This window comes from Pinus tabuliformis, chromosome 4_2 (assembly GCF_031772625.1).
Source record: "Pinus tabuliformis cultivar Carrire ecotype Pingquan chromosome 4_2, CPIR1, whole genome shotgun sequence".
In the NCBI taxonomy this organism is placed as follows: domain Eukaryota; kingdom Viridiplantae; phylum Streptophyta; class Pinopsida; order Pinales; family Pinaceae; genus Pinus; species Pinus tabuliformis.
In genome coordinates this window covers 688685060-688700939 of record NC_142304.1, presented here as the reverse complement: position 1 = coordinate 688700939, position 15880 = coordinate 688685060, and the positions used below count along the sequence as shown (strand labels likewise).

At 38.7% G+C, this 15880-nt stretch overlaps 1 protein-coding gene across 1 annotated transcript in view; it reads left to right on the top strand.

Moving 5' to 3' along the window:
• LOC149171324 (vesicle-fusing ATPase-like) overlaps positions 1 to 15880 on the top strand; it is a 492059-nt gene that overhangs the window by 62716 nt on the left and 413463 nt on the right. Inside the window, exons 5-6 of the mRNA XM_089424048.1 lie at positions 15300 to 15470; positions 15709 to 15863. Of these exons, the coding sequence (XP_089280174.1) occupies positions 15300 to 15470; positions 15709 to 15863 (326 nt within the window). The remainder of the gene's footprint in view (positions 1 to 15299; positions 15471 to 15708; positions 15864 to 15880) is intronic.

Below are 15880 nucleotides of genomic sequence, written 5' to 3'. Positions count from 1 at the left end.
TCAAAGATGTTGTTGATAATTTGAAAGATGTTATTAGGCAAGATTGTGTGATGGTTCTTAGGAATGCTAAACCGCCTAAGAGTAACATCAGTAAATCTGAATTTGATGCCCTTAAGTCCCTTAACAATAACCTTGACATTGTGTTTCTCAAGGTGGATAAAGGTGAAGATGTTGTCATCATGGATAGAGATAACTACAGAAGAAAGATGTTAGATCATTTTTGTAATAGCAGTAGTTACATGAAGCTTCAGAAAAACCCTATAAAGAAGTCTCGAAGGTTGTAGCTTCCGCTATAAAATCTAGTAGCACTGTGAGTTCCATTAGCCATAAGCTTATTGAGAGCAACCCTCTCACTCCTAGGATTTATGGTCTTCCTAAAATCCATAAAGAGCCCCCCCCCCCCCAGATCCATTGTCAACACCATTGGTGGGCCAACTTATCTCCTAGCTAAATATTTAGCTCGAAAACTTAAGCCTGTAGTCGACTTGTTTGAATCTTTTGTCAAGGATTCCTCCTCATTTGTCGATGAATTAAAAAGTTTAAAGTTTGAGCCAGAGGACATCCTTGTCAGCTTTGATGTTGTCTCACTCTACACCAATATCCCTATCAATGAAGCAGTTGAAGTAATCAAGCGTGTCATTGATCTGAATATTGCTAAATTGGTAGAGATTTGCCTCACCTCTACCTTTTTTAGCTTTGAAGGTGAGTACTATGAACAAACCTGCAGTGTTGCCATGGGTTCCCCACTCTCCCTAGTTGTTTCCAACCTTTTCATGGAAGATTTTGAATCCAAAGCCTTGGCTTCTGCTCTATTCAAGCCTAAGCTTTGGAAAAGGTTTGTGGATGATACATTCATCAACTGGCCTCATGGTCATGAGAAGTTAGATTTATTCCTTCAGCATCTTAATAATCTTTCAAGCTCCATTAAGTTCACCATGGAGACTGAGATTAATGGTAGCCTTCCTTTCCTTGACGTCCTCATCTCCAAGAAAAATGATAGTTCTTTCTCTCACCAGGTCTTTCAGAAGAAAACCCACACAGAGCAATACCTTCATGCTAACTCCCATCATTTTCCGGCTCAAAAGGTTGGTGTTCTCAACACTTTGGCCACTCATGGTCTTAGGGTGTCTGATAAAGGTCACTTGGTTGATGAAACTTTAGTATTCTTTCTCCTTTGCACGTGTGAACAAAACTCTTTGATTGTTCGAAATGAGCGAGTCTAATGTGATGCCAAATGAGGTCAATCAAATGCTAATATATATGTGTGCTAGGAGATGGGTTTTGAACTTGGAGTCAAACCCCTTCAAGTGTTGAGGCCGACTTGGACAACTTGAAAAATATGAAATTTCTTCTTTGTTTTGCCAATGAAAACACTGAGCGAAGCTACCAATTTTCAACACTCCCTCTTAGCTAAGGAGGTACTTTTCATTCTCTCTCGCAAGATAAATTTCCTTGACCAATGCATTGGTCTCTCAGTAATGAACTAATGGAGAGACGACAAAGACAATATCATCATAAGGAAAGATACACAGCATCAAACTCATCCCACAAGCCAAACTCAATGACATCAATGATCAGCGCCCAACTGACCATGGGATCAATCAATGAGGCCAAAACTATCCAACCATAGGAAATGGTTTCTTAGTCAAGCACAATGACTCGAGAGTATTCAAAATAAATCTTCCCGACCAAGTCTGCTTGGTCTCTCAGTCAAACACAATGACTCAAGGAAGAGAACTCAAAATCAGTGTCCTTGACCAAACCCACTGGTCTCTTAGTCAAACACAATAACTCAAGGAAGAGAACTCAAAATCAGTGTCCTCGACCAAACCCACTAGTCTCTCAGTCAAACTAAATGACTTAAGGGATCACTCCAAGCCTTAAAACCAATCTCCCCAATCGCATTGGTTTCTCAGTCAATTTCAATGACCTAAGGGAGTAATCAAGACAATCTTCCCGACCATAGACCATGGTCTCTCAGCTAAGCCCAAGGAAGATTGTCAATCTCATGATGCTATACAATCAATGCTCCCTCTCTCTAAGAGAGGGATTCTCAACAACTCCAAGTTGTTCTCTGAAATAAGCAAACTTCATCTGGGGTAGTGGCTTCGTCAAAACATCAACAACCTGCTCATCAGTAGGGATGTATTCGAGCCTCACAACTCCTCTTTGGACAATATTTTGGATGTAATGATACTTAATCTCAATGTGCTTTGACCTGTCATGAAAAACTGGATTCTCAAAAAGCTTTACACAACTTTGATTGTCATAATATAGAATGGCCAATTTCAACACCCAATCAAACAAACCAACAAACAACTTTTGAAGCCAAACTGCTTCACAACAGGCTGCATTGGCAACTATATACTCAAACTCAGTCATACTAAGAGCAACAAAAGTTTGCTTCTTACTTGACCAAGATATCATAACAGATCCCAAGCTAAAACAGAAACTAGAAGTACTATTTCTATCTTAAGTGCATCTAACCCAGTCAACACTGTAAAACCACGCAGTTGCCATTTTCCATTCTCAAACCATAATCAATGGTGCCACGTGGATATCTCAATATATGTTTTGTTGCAACGCAATGCACATGATGGGGCTTAAACAAGAATTGGCTCAATGTGTTCACAACATAGCAAATATCAAGTCTAGTGTTCACAAGATAGTTCAATGAGCCAATCAATTTGTGATACATAGAGGGATCAACCAGATCAAAATCACAATCTCGCAGCTTCTTCAAATTTGTCACCATGGGAGTGCCCATGGACTTGTAGTCCATCGTGCCAAAATTTTGAAGGATCTTAATGATGTACTTTCTTGGCCCAAAAAAGATTTCATTTGGCTTTTGCCCTATTTCCTAAGTTACCGGATCCGGCACAGGCAGGTGGAGTATTGCCGGATCCACGGATCTGAACCGGATCCGGATACGGATACTCCAAAATACGGTTAAAATACGTATTTTTTAAATACACGGATTTTGGAAACGGCTAGCCTTTATAGGATACGGATCCCGTTGGTGGCTGCCGGAATCGGTGATAGGTGGCCGAAAAAGTTAAAAAGGCAGATATTTTTTAGGTTTTAGGTTTAGATATTGTGGTCCCGGATATATTATAACATTTCTTTTGTCGGACTCTGCTTTGCTTTGTCCGCTTTTACCCTTTTCTTTTGTCGCCATTCAACAGTCGGCCCCTCCTGCACACACTGATTCGTTCCGGGCTCATCGCCGGCCCCTCCTGCACAGGGTTTTTTTGTTGCGTGCTTACTGCCAGCCCCACTGCACGCAACACCGTTCACTCTGGTCAGGTTGCCGGTTCCCCTGCACGCAGCACGCAGTGTTATTCACGCCCGCATACAGTCAGGCGGTCAGGCGGCACTATTCACGCCCGCAAAAATTTTAAAAGCGCCGAGGTTTAAGCGTTAACAAGGTAATTAATTTTTTAATATTCGTTATTGTTATCAATTATATAGAGTAGTGTAATGTTAATATATGCACGGTTAAAACTTAACAGTTATATTTAATATATTCATATATTAATGTTTAATAACAGTTATATAACAGTTATATAATATATTCGTATATTTATTATTTAATATTTATATGTATATGTTATATAATATATGTTATATAATAATAACAGTTATATTAATATATTTATATATTAATATTTAATATATTTATATATTAATATTTAATATAGGATAATATATGTTATATAACAGTTATATTAATATATTAATATTTAATATATGATTTTTTCAGAACGAAAAAGCACATTTAAATATTTAATATATGTTATGTTAACAGTTATATTAATATATGTTATGTTAACAGTTATATTAATATTTAATATATGTTATTTAAAATTTTAAGCCATCATGTTATTAAAATTTTTAAAATGTATTTAAAATTTAAATTTAATTTTTTTTAATGCATTTACAATTTAATTTTTAATTGTTTATTGATAATATTAATATATTATAATTTGACTTTTAAATGCAGTTGCAAGTAACCAATAGAGTCTATACCATTATCATAATGGAACCATCACAAGATTCACAACATGAGCACAGTGAAGGAGAAATCATCAAAACAGACCCAAAATCTCCTCTATGGCAGTGTGTGGAGATTATTGGAAAAAATCTCGGAGGTGGTTCATTTAAATGGAAGTGCAATGAATGCCAAGATATAAAAAATGGCTCATATACTAGAGTGAAGGCCCATCTCACTGGTCAAACTAACACAGGGGTGCAAGTATGCACCGGGCCAAAAGATGCAAATGGCAAACTTGGCCAAGGTTTGAGTCCTAGAAAAATGAAATTCTATGCATCTTTGCAAGAAGTTGCTGATAGGAAACTTGCTAAGGGAAAACACCCTGTGCAAAGTTCTACAACTAGGCCTCCATTGCCATCTAGGCTTGCTGCTACATCTAATAAAAGGGCCACTCTAAGCCCTCTTGAAGCGTGTTTCAATAATCAAGGTAGAGACATTGCTGATGAACATGTAGCTCGTTGCATCTATGCAAATGGGCTAGCATTCAATTTGGTGCGCTCCCCTTACTGGCAACAAATGATTAAGGCAGTTAATGAAGCGCCAAAAGGGTACAAAAGCCCTGGATATGAAAAGGTCCGCACTACCTTGTTGGCATCAGAAAGGCAATCCGTGGATAGACAGCTACTGGGAATCCGGGATACATGGGCAGAAACAGGGGTGTCCATCATTTCTGATGGATGGAGAGACCAAAGAAACCGCCTATTAATTAATGTTGTTGTCGTATGCCCCCAAGGGGCAATGTTTTTGAAGGCTGTTGATTGCAGTGGAATAGAGAAAGATGCATCTTTCATATCCACAATTCTTATTGATGCAATAGAAAGTGTGGGGCCACATAATGTTGTCCAAGTCATTACGGACAACGCACAGGTTTGTAAAGCTGCAGGTTTGATTGTGGAGGGTCGATATGATCACATCTTTTGGACTCCATGTGCAGTCCATTCATTGAACCTTATGCTTGCCAAGATTGGTGAGATTGAATGGATTAATGAAATATATGTAGCATCAAAAGAAATCCAAATGTTCATAACAAATCATTCAATGTCCCAAGCCATTTATCAGGGTTTTGCAATGTTGGAGCTACTGAAGGTAATTTTTTTAATCAATACTATTTGTATTAGAAATAATGAAATTCTTATTTTTAATTACAAATTTATATATGGTTTCTCATTTGAGATTTGGCCTTTTGAAACTTATAGGTTGCTGAAACTCGTTTTGCCTCCCACACTCTTGTCATAAAGAGACTTGTGGAGGTGAGACAAGCACTACAAGCAATGGTCATTGACCCTCTCTGGGAATCATGGAGGACTTCCACTTCTGATAGAGGGCAAAAAATCAAGTCCATCATTCTTGATGATGCATGGTGGGACAAGGTTCAATATCTTCTACGGTTCACTGAACCAATCTTGACCTTGATCAGGGCATTTGATACAGATACACCTTGCTTGGGGGAAGTTTATGAAAACATTGATAGTATGTTGGAGAGGATAAGGGAAATTATCAGGGCAAGTGAAAATGACCCTCATGAAACATTCTATTATTTAGTGAAGGACATAGTTACAGAAAGGTGGAACAAAATGACCACGCCATTACACCTTCTGGCATATGCATTGCACCCTAAATACTATCATTCTAAAATTTTGTCTTTACCTGGTAGAACAACACCAAACAAAGATTCTGAAGTGGTACAAGGATACAAGACAACCTTGAAGAAAATTTATAGAGATATGGGAGTTGCAATGGAAGTCTGCCAAGAATTTGGAGGGTTTGTACAGTCTACTGGTAGCTTTTCAGATCCAGTAGCTATGGATGATCGAGGACATCTTGATCCTATTACTTGGTGGGGCTTCCATGGTGGGGATAGCATTCATCTCTCTACTCTAGCCACTAGGTTGTTATCACAGGTTGCTAGTTCCTCATCAGCTGAGAGGAATTGGAGTACATATGGCTTCATCCATTCAGTGAAGCGAAACAGGTTGGGAGCGGCAAAGGCTGAGGACCTTGTTTATGTTCATTCCAACCTCCGTCTTCTATCACATGTTGAACCAGAGTATAAAAAAGGTCCGAGCAGGATGTGGGATGTGGAGCCTGAGATCTCTGACTTGAACCTGACACTGAATGCCATGACTCACCTCAACCTACTTGAGGATATTGTTCCACCACCAGTCCAGCCTATTGATGCAACTTCCTACATTCCAGGACCCCCATCATCTATTCATGATGTAGAGTTGCAATATGCAGAAGATATAGATCCATTTGAGGATATGTAAATGTATTTACTATTATCATTCATGATATTATGAATCATGATCCTTTTTGTTACTTTGTATGAGGGACGATGCACCATTTCAATGTTTTAATCTTCATATTTATAATTTTATCATTCAATGTTCTAAAAATGTTTGACGGTTTCATGGAGTATTTGATTTTTTAGCTTTAAGGTGTTTTTTAAAAATTTAAATATATATCTATATATATATATATTGTACGTGATGTATCCTTGCCGTATCTAGATCTTAGATTTTCAAAAAACTAGCGGATCCAGATCCAGATCCGTATCCGTATTTGTATCCGAATCCTGGTAACTTAGCCTATTTCCAATCCCAAATAGTAATGCATAAGACCAAGATCCATCATCTCAAATTCAAAAATCAACTCCCTCTTACACAGTACAATGAGATTCTTTGCCCCTGTTAGAAATAAATAATCTACATATAGTAGCAAAGTAAAAGGCTCACCTTCAACAACTTTGAAGTACAAATTTCGATTAACATCACTCTTTGTGAAGCCAAGACTCAACATATAGCTATCAATACGAGAGTACCATGCATGAGGAGCCAACCTAAGCCCACATAAGGCTTTCTTCAATTTACAAACATGCTTCTTTGTATCATGAATCTCAAAGCCTTGAGGATGCTCATTATAAACTTCTTCTTTAATAACTCCATTCAGAAAAGTAGTCTTGACATCCATTTGATGCAATTTCCAACCTGTAATAGAAATAAGAGCAATAATAGATCTAATAGAAGAATCCCTGGCAACATGAGCAAATGTTTCTTCATAATCTTCTCCCTCTTTCCAGGAGAATCCATGGGCCACAAATCTTGCCTCTTCTCTATGCTTCCATCAACTGCATGCTTGATTTTGTGGATCCATTCGGAAGACACATCATATTTTCCATAAGGTCTTGGCACAATTTCCCATACATCATTCTTCAATATGGACTGGTACTCTTCAATCATAACATCTTTCCAAACTTGATGCTTAGTTGCTTCTTCATAGGTGGATGGTTCAGACTCAATGATCTTACTCATCAAAGCTGCATAAACTGAATACTTCTTTGGCCTCTTGCTTTCTCTAAAGGTGCCACGAGGTGCTGCATGTCCTTCAGCTTCTTTCAAAGTTATTTCAAGCCAAGCTGGTCTCTTTCTAGTCTCAGGTACAATGACTCTTGGTGAATCAACAGATTAATGTAGTTCATCTAACTCTTCATGGGGATCTTGTTCCATAGGTTCATGCTCTTTATGTTTCGATTCCACAATCTTAGAAGCCACCTGCATCTCATCATGCCTGAGGTCTGTACAATGCTTTCTTCAGTCTAACAATTGGAGCAAACGATTCCTCATAATCCTCTCCCTCTTCTTGGGATAGTACTTGCTTTGTACTTCTTTATGTTGCCATATGCTAGGTGCTAGATATTGGATCCACTTAGAAGTCACCACTAACTTCTCTTCGACACAATGACATCCTTCAAACTTGCTGGCATGCTTGCTCCCTTTGAACTAGGAGCTCTTCCGGTCATCAGGTGCGATGATAAATATTAGTACAATTTCTCTCACTTGGGCAAAAAACACTCAAGTTGAGTTTGTGCTTCTTCTTGGGGGAATCATCTTGCCATAAACTTTTACTTCGTTCTTCCTAATGCTTTCATCTGTTGCAAGAGCTTTCATGATGTACCTACAATCCTCACTAGGAGGCCATGGAAGAATGATTATAATCCAATTAAAGAAACAAAGACAAGAGGCTGGCTAATAGCAAAACAATAATAATCAAGGAAGAGAGATATAATGTACTTATCTTTTGAGGAATGTAGGGAATTTGTTAGCCCCCTCGTGATCCTTGCTTTCTTTACAGAAATCATAGAAGTCCATATGCAAATTCATCATCTTTATCCTTATCATCAACCATGTTTTTTCCTTTCCTTCCTTGCATGAGCTAGGTTTTCTTCATTCAATGGAATCGTCGTCTTTCAATACTTTGGGTCTAGCTCTAGAGTTTTATCCACAAACCCTAGGATTTTCGTAATCGTATCCTTCAAGATTTATCTAGGGTTTACAAACCCTAGCACAAGATCTCTTCTCAGCTCCATTTGTTTCTGGAGCAATTTTTTTGATCGTATATCAAATGTTTAAAAAATTCCAGCCATATACTAATTTGATCGAGCAATGGCACCCTATCATCATCTTAGTTAATGTAATCTTAATAGTATAATGTAAGGCATCTTTTGCATACTTGACAAGAGTCCTTACTCAGTCATACTAAATATTTCCACAGTAACATACAACTTTCTGCATTATAATGCAACCAGAAGAGATATCCCTACACAGGTTTGTACACAAACTTCAACATATTATAGTTTAGAATACCAAACGATCTCGACACAAGTGTATGGAACACACTTGGTCCATTCCCTTAGTAGTCCTTGTCTTACCTTAGGTATCATCAACCTGCATGATCTCGTAGATAAGATTATCAAATTTGTCATGTACAAATTTTCTTGTAGATGGGACAATTCATCCAAAACATAAGAGGATAAGAATGTGCCATGGAGTTCCATGCCTTAGTCATGAAGTGTTAATTTTAGTTAACAATGGTATGTTCTATGCTTAGCACAATTTACTTCAATGTTCCTTAGCAACCTAATAACAATTTCCAATTTCCAATAGCAATCACAATAATCACATTGACAGTAAAAGCAGATAGAACATGAAACAAAATGCAAAAGATAAGCCAAGATAAGAGGACACCAAATTTGGCAGATGTCAAGGAAAAACCCCAATGTGGGGAAAACCCTTTGATCAAATCTTCTTATTACTATATCAAATGCTAAACACAGAGAGAGAGTACAAAAGTCAAATTGACTTGCCCAATTCAAAGTCAAAAAACCCTTCAGATTTCTGCAATCAATTGCAGTCAAACTTCAATCCTAAGCAGAAAAGTCAATGCTGGTCAAAGCAGCAATAAAATGTCCTCAAAACAACTCGAATTTCCCTAGTCAAACTCGGACTGATAAGGAGGTCAAAGTCAACGCAAAATAGTGACAAAGTCAATGGTCAAATTTGCTCAAATTGCTGTATGAAATCTGCGGTCAACTTGCAATTTTTGGTTTGCGGTCAAAGTGCTCAGAATGCCTCGATTTCTGTGCCAAAAGATGCTACCTGCTGAGACAAAAATAACCCCCAAAAATTGAAGTCAAATGATGCTTGGAAGGTCACGGTCAACGTTGGTCAAACTGTGGAATTTCTGTGATTTTCGGCCCTGCAATTCTGTCTTGAAATTTCGTCCTCCTTGTGCCACACGTGGGAGAGAGAGAATGCCCAATGATGTACGAACCAATGAGGGAAGGAGAGAGAATGTGTGAGAGATGAAGATGCCAAATGAGGTGGGAGGACACTTGTATTTATACAAGTCGATGAGGGTGAAGAGTCATGTCTATTGGGCTTCATGAGCCTACATGATGATGTGGCCAACTTGAACAAATTGTACATGAGTGGGCATAAATTCAAAATCATACTTCTACTTGTCCAAATGAGATGATCTTTATATCAATCTTAGTCCTCTCGAAAAGAGGAATCTAATGCAATCATCATTTCCATCAAGAGAGCTATCCCAAGGTGGAATTTGGCCCTAGTTGCCAATTTTAACACTCCCTCTCAACTAGGGAGAATTCCATCTGTCAATCCATCCATCATCATCGATCATCATGCCATCCTGACGTCATGAACCATCTTTGTATCTCATCTCTGCTCTGCTGAACACTGATATGAATAATGAAGAAGAATCGATCGAGAGTGAGTCACAAGACCTTACCACTCTCCACTAACAATAGTTAGTCTAGAGGTAGAACCTCAATTAGACTTGATCCTGGATCAAGTGGTTGAACACCATGCATCCGAGACATAGGTAGTACGACAGTACACGATGTGTCCATCAGTAGTGCTATGGTCCCTATCCACTATTCCCAATTGATTGGCCAAATGAGAGGTACTTCCCATGAGTCTCGGACTACATGGGTAGGATGTATGCTGGGGCATTAGCAAGAGAAGGTGAACCACTCATCCTGCTCATATGCCATAGGAGAAGATGAACCGCTCATCCTATGCATATGTCAATCATAGGGGAAGGTGAACCACTCACCCTACACACATGTCAACCATCATGGGGTATCACAAGGGAAGGTGAACCACTCACCCTGTATACAGCGCACCAATAGGGAAAGGTGAACCACTCACCCTATGGTCACTCAAAGCTCCAAGAAGTACCCCAAGCCCCCAAGAGCTCCCAGAGCTCAATGTCCAACTCAAGCGGGACCCTCTTGGGAGGGTCTTTCCATGACTCCAAGTCTCTCTTGGAAGGTTAAGAATTTGACCTTCCCCAAGGGCTTTGTGAAGATATCTACAACTTGCTCATCAGTCTTGATGTGTTGGAGCCTTATTGCTCCCCGCTGTAAGATATCCCGGATAAAGTGGTACTTGATATCAATGTGCTTGGAGTGGTCATGGAACACAGGATTCTCTGAAAGATGAATCCCACTCTGGTCGTCGCAGATGATCACGGTGGTATCTAGCACATGCTCAAATAGCTCACTGAAGAGCTTCCTCAACCAAACAACTTCAAAACATGCCATACTAGCTGCAATGTATTCGGCCTTGGCGGTGCATAGCGCAACCAATTTTTGCTTCTTGCTCATCCAAGAAATTGAAGCACACCATAATGAGAAGCAACATCTAGATGTGCTCTTACGATCTGCCACATTGCCAGCCTGGTCAGTATCTGTATATCCATGCAGCCTCAAATTCCCGACAGTGTATCTCAGTCCATAATTGATTGTGCCCTGGAGATATCTCAAGAGATTCTTAGCAACAATCTAATGTATGTGATGAGGCTCGACCATAAATTGACTCAACGTATTCACAGTGAAGCATATGTTAGGACGAGAGTTTACCAAGAACATCAAGGCCCCCACAAGTTGTCTATATTTGGAAGGGTTTGCCAATTCGGGCCTAGCAACACTTCCACATAGCTTCTTGAAGTTGAGTTCCATTGGAGTAGACACATACTTGCAATCCACCATCCCATATTTCTCGAGCAACTTCACAATGTATTTTCCTTGAGAAGGAAAATTTTACTTGGCTTTTGCCAGACCTCCAGGCCTAGGAAGTAGTGCATTAAACCTAGGTCCTTCATCTCGAATTCGGAAGCCAACTCCCTCTTGCATTGATAAATGAGAGGGTCTGCACCTGTCAGAAAGAGATCATCCACATAAAGGACCAGAATGAGAGGCATGTCCTTTTCAACCTTGAAATATAGGTTAGGATCAGCTTCGCTCCTTGTAAATCCCAACTTCATAAGATAGCTATCAATCCTCTCATACCAAGCCATGGGGGCTTGCTTCAACCCATAGAGGGCTTTCTTCAACCTGCACACGTGTGTCCTTCGATCTTGTACTTCGAACCCTGGAGGTTGTTCCAAGTAGACTTCCTCCTTAAGCGAGCCATGCAAGAAAGTAGTCTTAACATCCATTTGGTGTAGGCTCCATCCTTGAGAGGCAACAAGAGCAATAATCGATCGGATAGTGGTATATCGGGCAACTGGTGCAAATATCTCATCATAGTCCACTCCTTCCTTTTGAGAGAAGCCTCGAGCAATGAACTTGGCTTTATATTTTTCAACACTCCCATTAGCTCCATGTTTGATTTTGTAAAGCCATTTAGATGTAACCACAAACTTGTCCTTGGGCCTAGGAACCACGTCCCAGACATCATTCTTCATGATTGATTCGTATTCCTCATTCATCGCATCCTTCTAGACTTGGTGCTTTACGGTTCCTTCAAATGTACATGGCTTAGATTGAACAATAATACTCATAGCAATAAGGTACCCTGTTTGGCTTCTTACTTTCACGAAATGTCCCTATTGGAGCAACATGTCCTTCAGCATCTTCGAGAGTATCCTTGAGCCACAATGCTTGGACTCACCAACATCCCTTCATATTAAGGGGGGAATGTTGACACCTAATCCTCATGATTGGGTGAATTTATGTAAATAATTAAATTAGAAATGTGAACAGTCATCGGGAGATGAACTGAACAGTCACTCCCTGTTGTATATAACAAAGACCCACCTGATGGAATAATACATGAATCAGTGTTTTCTTATGGAGTTACTGCTTGGCGTGACAAGGAACATCCCTCTTATCGACGTCTCCAACCTTTGCTCTTGGTGTGTGGCAAGATACGAAGCCCTTGAGATAATAAAACCTTCTCACGAAGCTGTTTAGAACCCTCAAATCGATTTATGTGCAAGACCAAAGCAAAACAAGTGGGGAACCCTAGTTGTTTGCTTCCATGTAGTGTATTAGCTCCTCAATGGAAGAGAACATTAGTTTTAGGATAAATCTACTAATTAGTGAAATGAAATTAGATTAAAAAATAATTCAAACTCATTGAACAATAGCAAGAAGAAAAATATTAGCAAAAGTCACTCCACAATTGTACAAGACAAATGCTTGCAAAATGAATAAGTTATTTTTATTAGATAACACTTGTCTCAAGTGAACAATAATGGTTTACAAATGAGAAGAGACTAGCCTTATATAGAAAAAAATTAAAAATTATAATGACTAGTTAACGACTAGCTAACAACTAGTTTAACTCTTCCTCAATAAAATATTTACTAGTCATCCACAATTTGGAGACAGCAAATTAATTCATAAAATATTACAATATAATTTTTATTCACCCACTAGGATGTTGACTTAGTCAAATTTCCACAATTTAGTTCAAAATTCCCTTAGCTATGGTCCATTGCTTAACTAATTGGTCCAGTGGGTCTCCAATGACTAGTTGACTTCACCAATGACTATTTTGATTTGACTTTTCCCTTTACTAATACAACTTAGCCACATTGAAGCTGGATCTCCAATGCCCTTGAGTTTCTGACAATTACGACACCTGCATATGTGGAAATAGGTTTGGATTTGAATTTGGTATCTCTCGAAATCTTCATATCTTATCCAACATTGCCATGTCATCACTTACATGCCATGTCATCATGCCCTTCTCGAGCTCTAACGCCCTTGGGAATTTGGAGAAACTAAGACATGGGTTTTGTTCCTATCGTTCTGAAGACCAATTTTGACATATATGTGAAATTTTTCAAGTTTCTCCCTTATTAAGTCTCCCGGAAACTTGTCATGCCACATCATCACGCCCCTATTGGATGATATCTAACACCCTTGAGGATTTGCAAAATCTAAAACATGGGTTTGCTTCCTCTCATTGAGCAGACCACCAATGCTATGCTTGGGAATCCCCCTAGAAGCTTTTTTTGTACTGTTGACCAAGTTTGACTGAGCTGCAACTAGCCACCAGATGCTCAGATCAAGAAAATTCCACATGGCATGGAATCCTCTAGTCATGCTCTACAATCTGAGACTAGGTTGACTTTTTGACCGCTTGGACCAATTTGCATTGGGTAGCATGAATTGCCTTGGAAAACGTGAAAGTTGTCTTTTGAGACTGCTACACTGTGAAAGCTATCATGGGGAATACTACACCAAGTCCAAGGTCACCTACAACTCTATAAACACTAAGCATGTGGAATGACATAGGTGCACCTTGACGTGGATTGTTTTGGCTCACCCCTACACAGGCTCCCATAAAACCATGAGTCCTCATGAGAAGCTTGCCAAGGTCCTCCAATCCAGTCAGGGACAAGATCGCCTAGATGAAACTTTCAAGGGATAGGGCATGTTTTGACCAATCGCAATGAATATAGACTCACACTGACAAGACTCAGGTCTAGGAGACCTGATACACAACTTCACATGGTTTTTACAAGGCTTTGACTTGTGAACTTGGGCTTACAAGGATGGTGAATGATGTATTGAAAAAGTCTATGTACCCCCATTGACAGAGGGGTAACAGGAAGTATCCTCAAATCAAGATCAAGAAGCAAGTTACAAGCATATAGGTTATTGCCATCCTAATTACAAGAGCCATTGCATTGACTAGTTAACTTACCAATGTCTGCATTAGTTTTAACAAAGACAACACTCTCCCTGCAATTTGAAGATTCAAAATTAAAATACAATTGGTGTCATAATTAAACAAGTTTAATTTGAGAGTCTTATCAACAGAGAACCTTGAAAAAATTCGAACTAGGATGGATTGAATCTTTGACAATGCCAAAATTTTGTTTAAAGCTTTGAAGATCCTTTCACCTCGTGTCCTCAACCCAGAACAATATCAATGTATATCATCAAGTGGGAAGGCTTGCTGGTTGGGAAAACAAGATTCTTTTGCATCAACACTGCTCTCTACCTAAGCTTTGAGGGCAAAGCATCTCTTAATGGAGGAGGGAATGTATTATACCTAATATAATATGATATAATATAACCTTTTATATATCATATATATTTTTTTATTAATTAAAATTGTTAAGGTCATGACTATTGCCGTGATCCATCACTTCAGCACTGCATAAACTTTAAAGAGGTCACATTGTTCAATTGTATCATCACATTCATGTCAGTTATATCTTGAATTTGTATCTTATCTTTTCACATTACATTTATGAATCTTTATGCTCCTTTCTGATGAATGCTTCATTAATGATCAATTTGAATCATAACACTCTTACTTTGAATCATTTCTGATTCCATTTCTGTTTTTTTTTTTCCTGCTCTTCTTGCTGACTTATTTTTCTTTTACATGATCTTTTGTGCCTCTTCTTCTGAAGTAACAAATACCACACAAATGCCCTGCCAAAGAACAATAGATTGGATAAATGACATCCCTCTTGAATTGATTATATATGCCAGTGTTGTTATACTGATGTATTCGTGGAAATGAGTGAGGAATACCAGTTTGTTATTTCTTTTATCCTTGGAGAATGGAAGTAATTGATTCTTTCCGACCTTTTCCCTCATATTTAGAAGGCTCATTTGTGGTACTTGCAAATGCAGGTTTTCACTATGGGGCAGAGAGCTACATTTGAATACTGTGGAACAAATTACATCTTCACTGTGAATCAGACTATTGTGGAAGGACAAGGAGATAATGAAAATATAGATAGAGGAATGCTGTCAAAAGAAACATATATTATCTTTGAGTCAGCCTCAAATTCTGGCATAAAGGTATTTTTGTTTTTATCTTTAAATCTTCTCTGTGCTGTTAGTTTTTTTAGGCATCTCCAGATTCTGTGATAAAAGTATCATGATTTTTCTTTTTCAACCTTTTCCATATTTTTAGCTTTTTCTCCTCGTTCTGTGTTCTCAGTTTTTCCTTATTTATGGTTTTACATGGTTGGCACTTGAGCTACTTCAGACCGGATTCATGGTTTTTATGATGGAATGTGTGATTGAACATGTTTAGATAAAGAATCAACGTGAAGCGGCAAGCAGCAACATTTTCAAGCAGAAGGATTTCGACCTTCAAAAATTGGGCATTGGTGGTCTTGCTGAACAATTCCAGGACATATTTCGTAGAGCATTTGCATCTCGGGTTCTTCCTCCACATGTCACAAACAAGTACAATCTTAAATGGA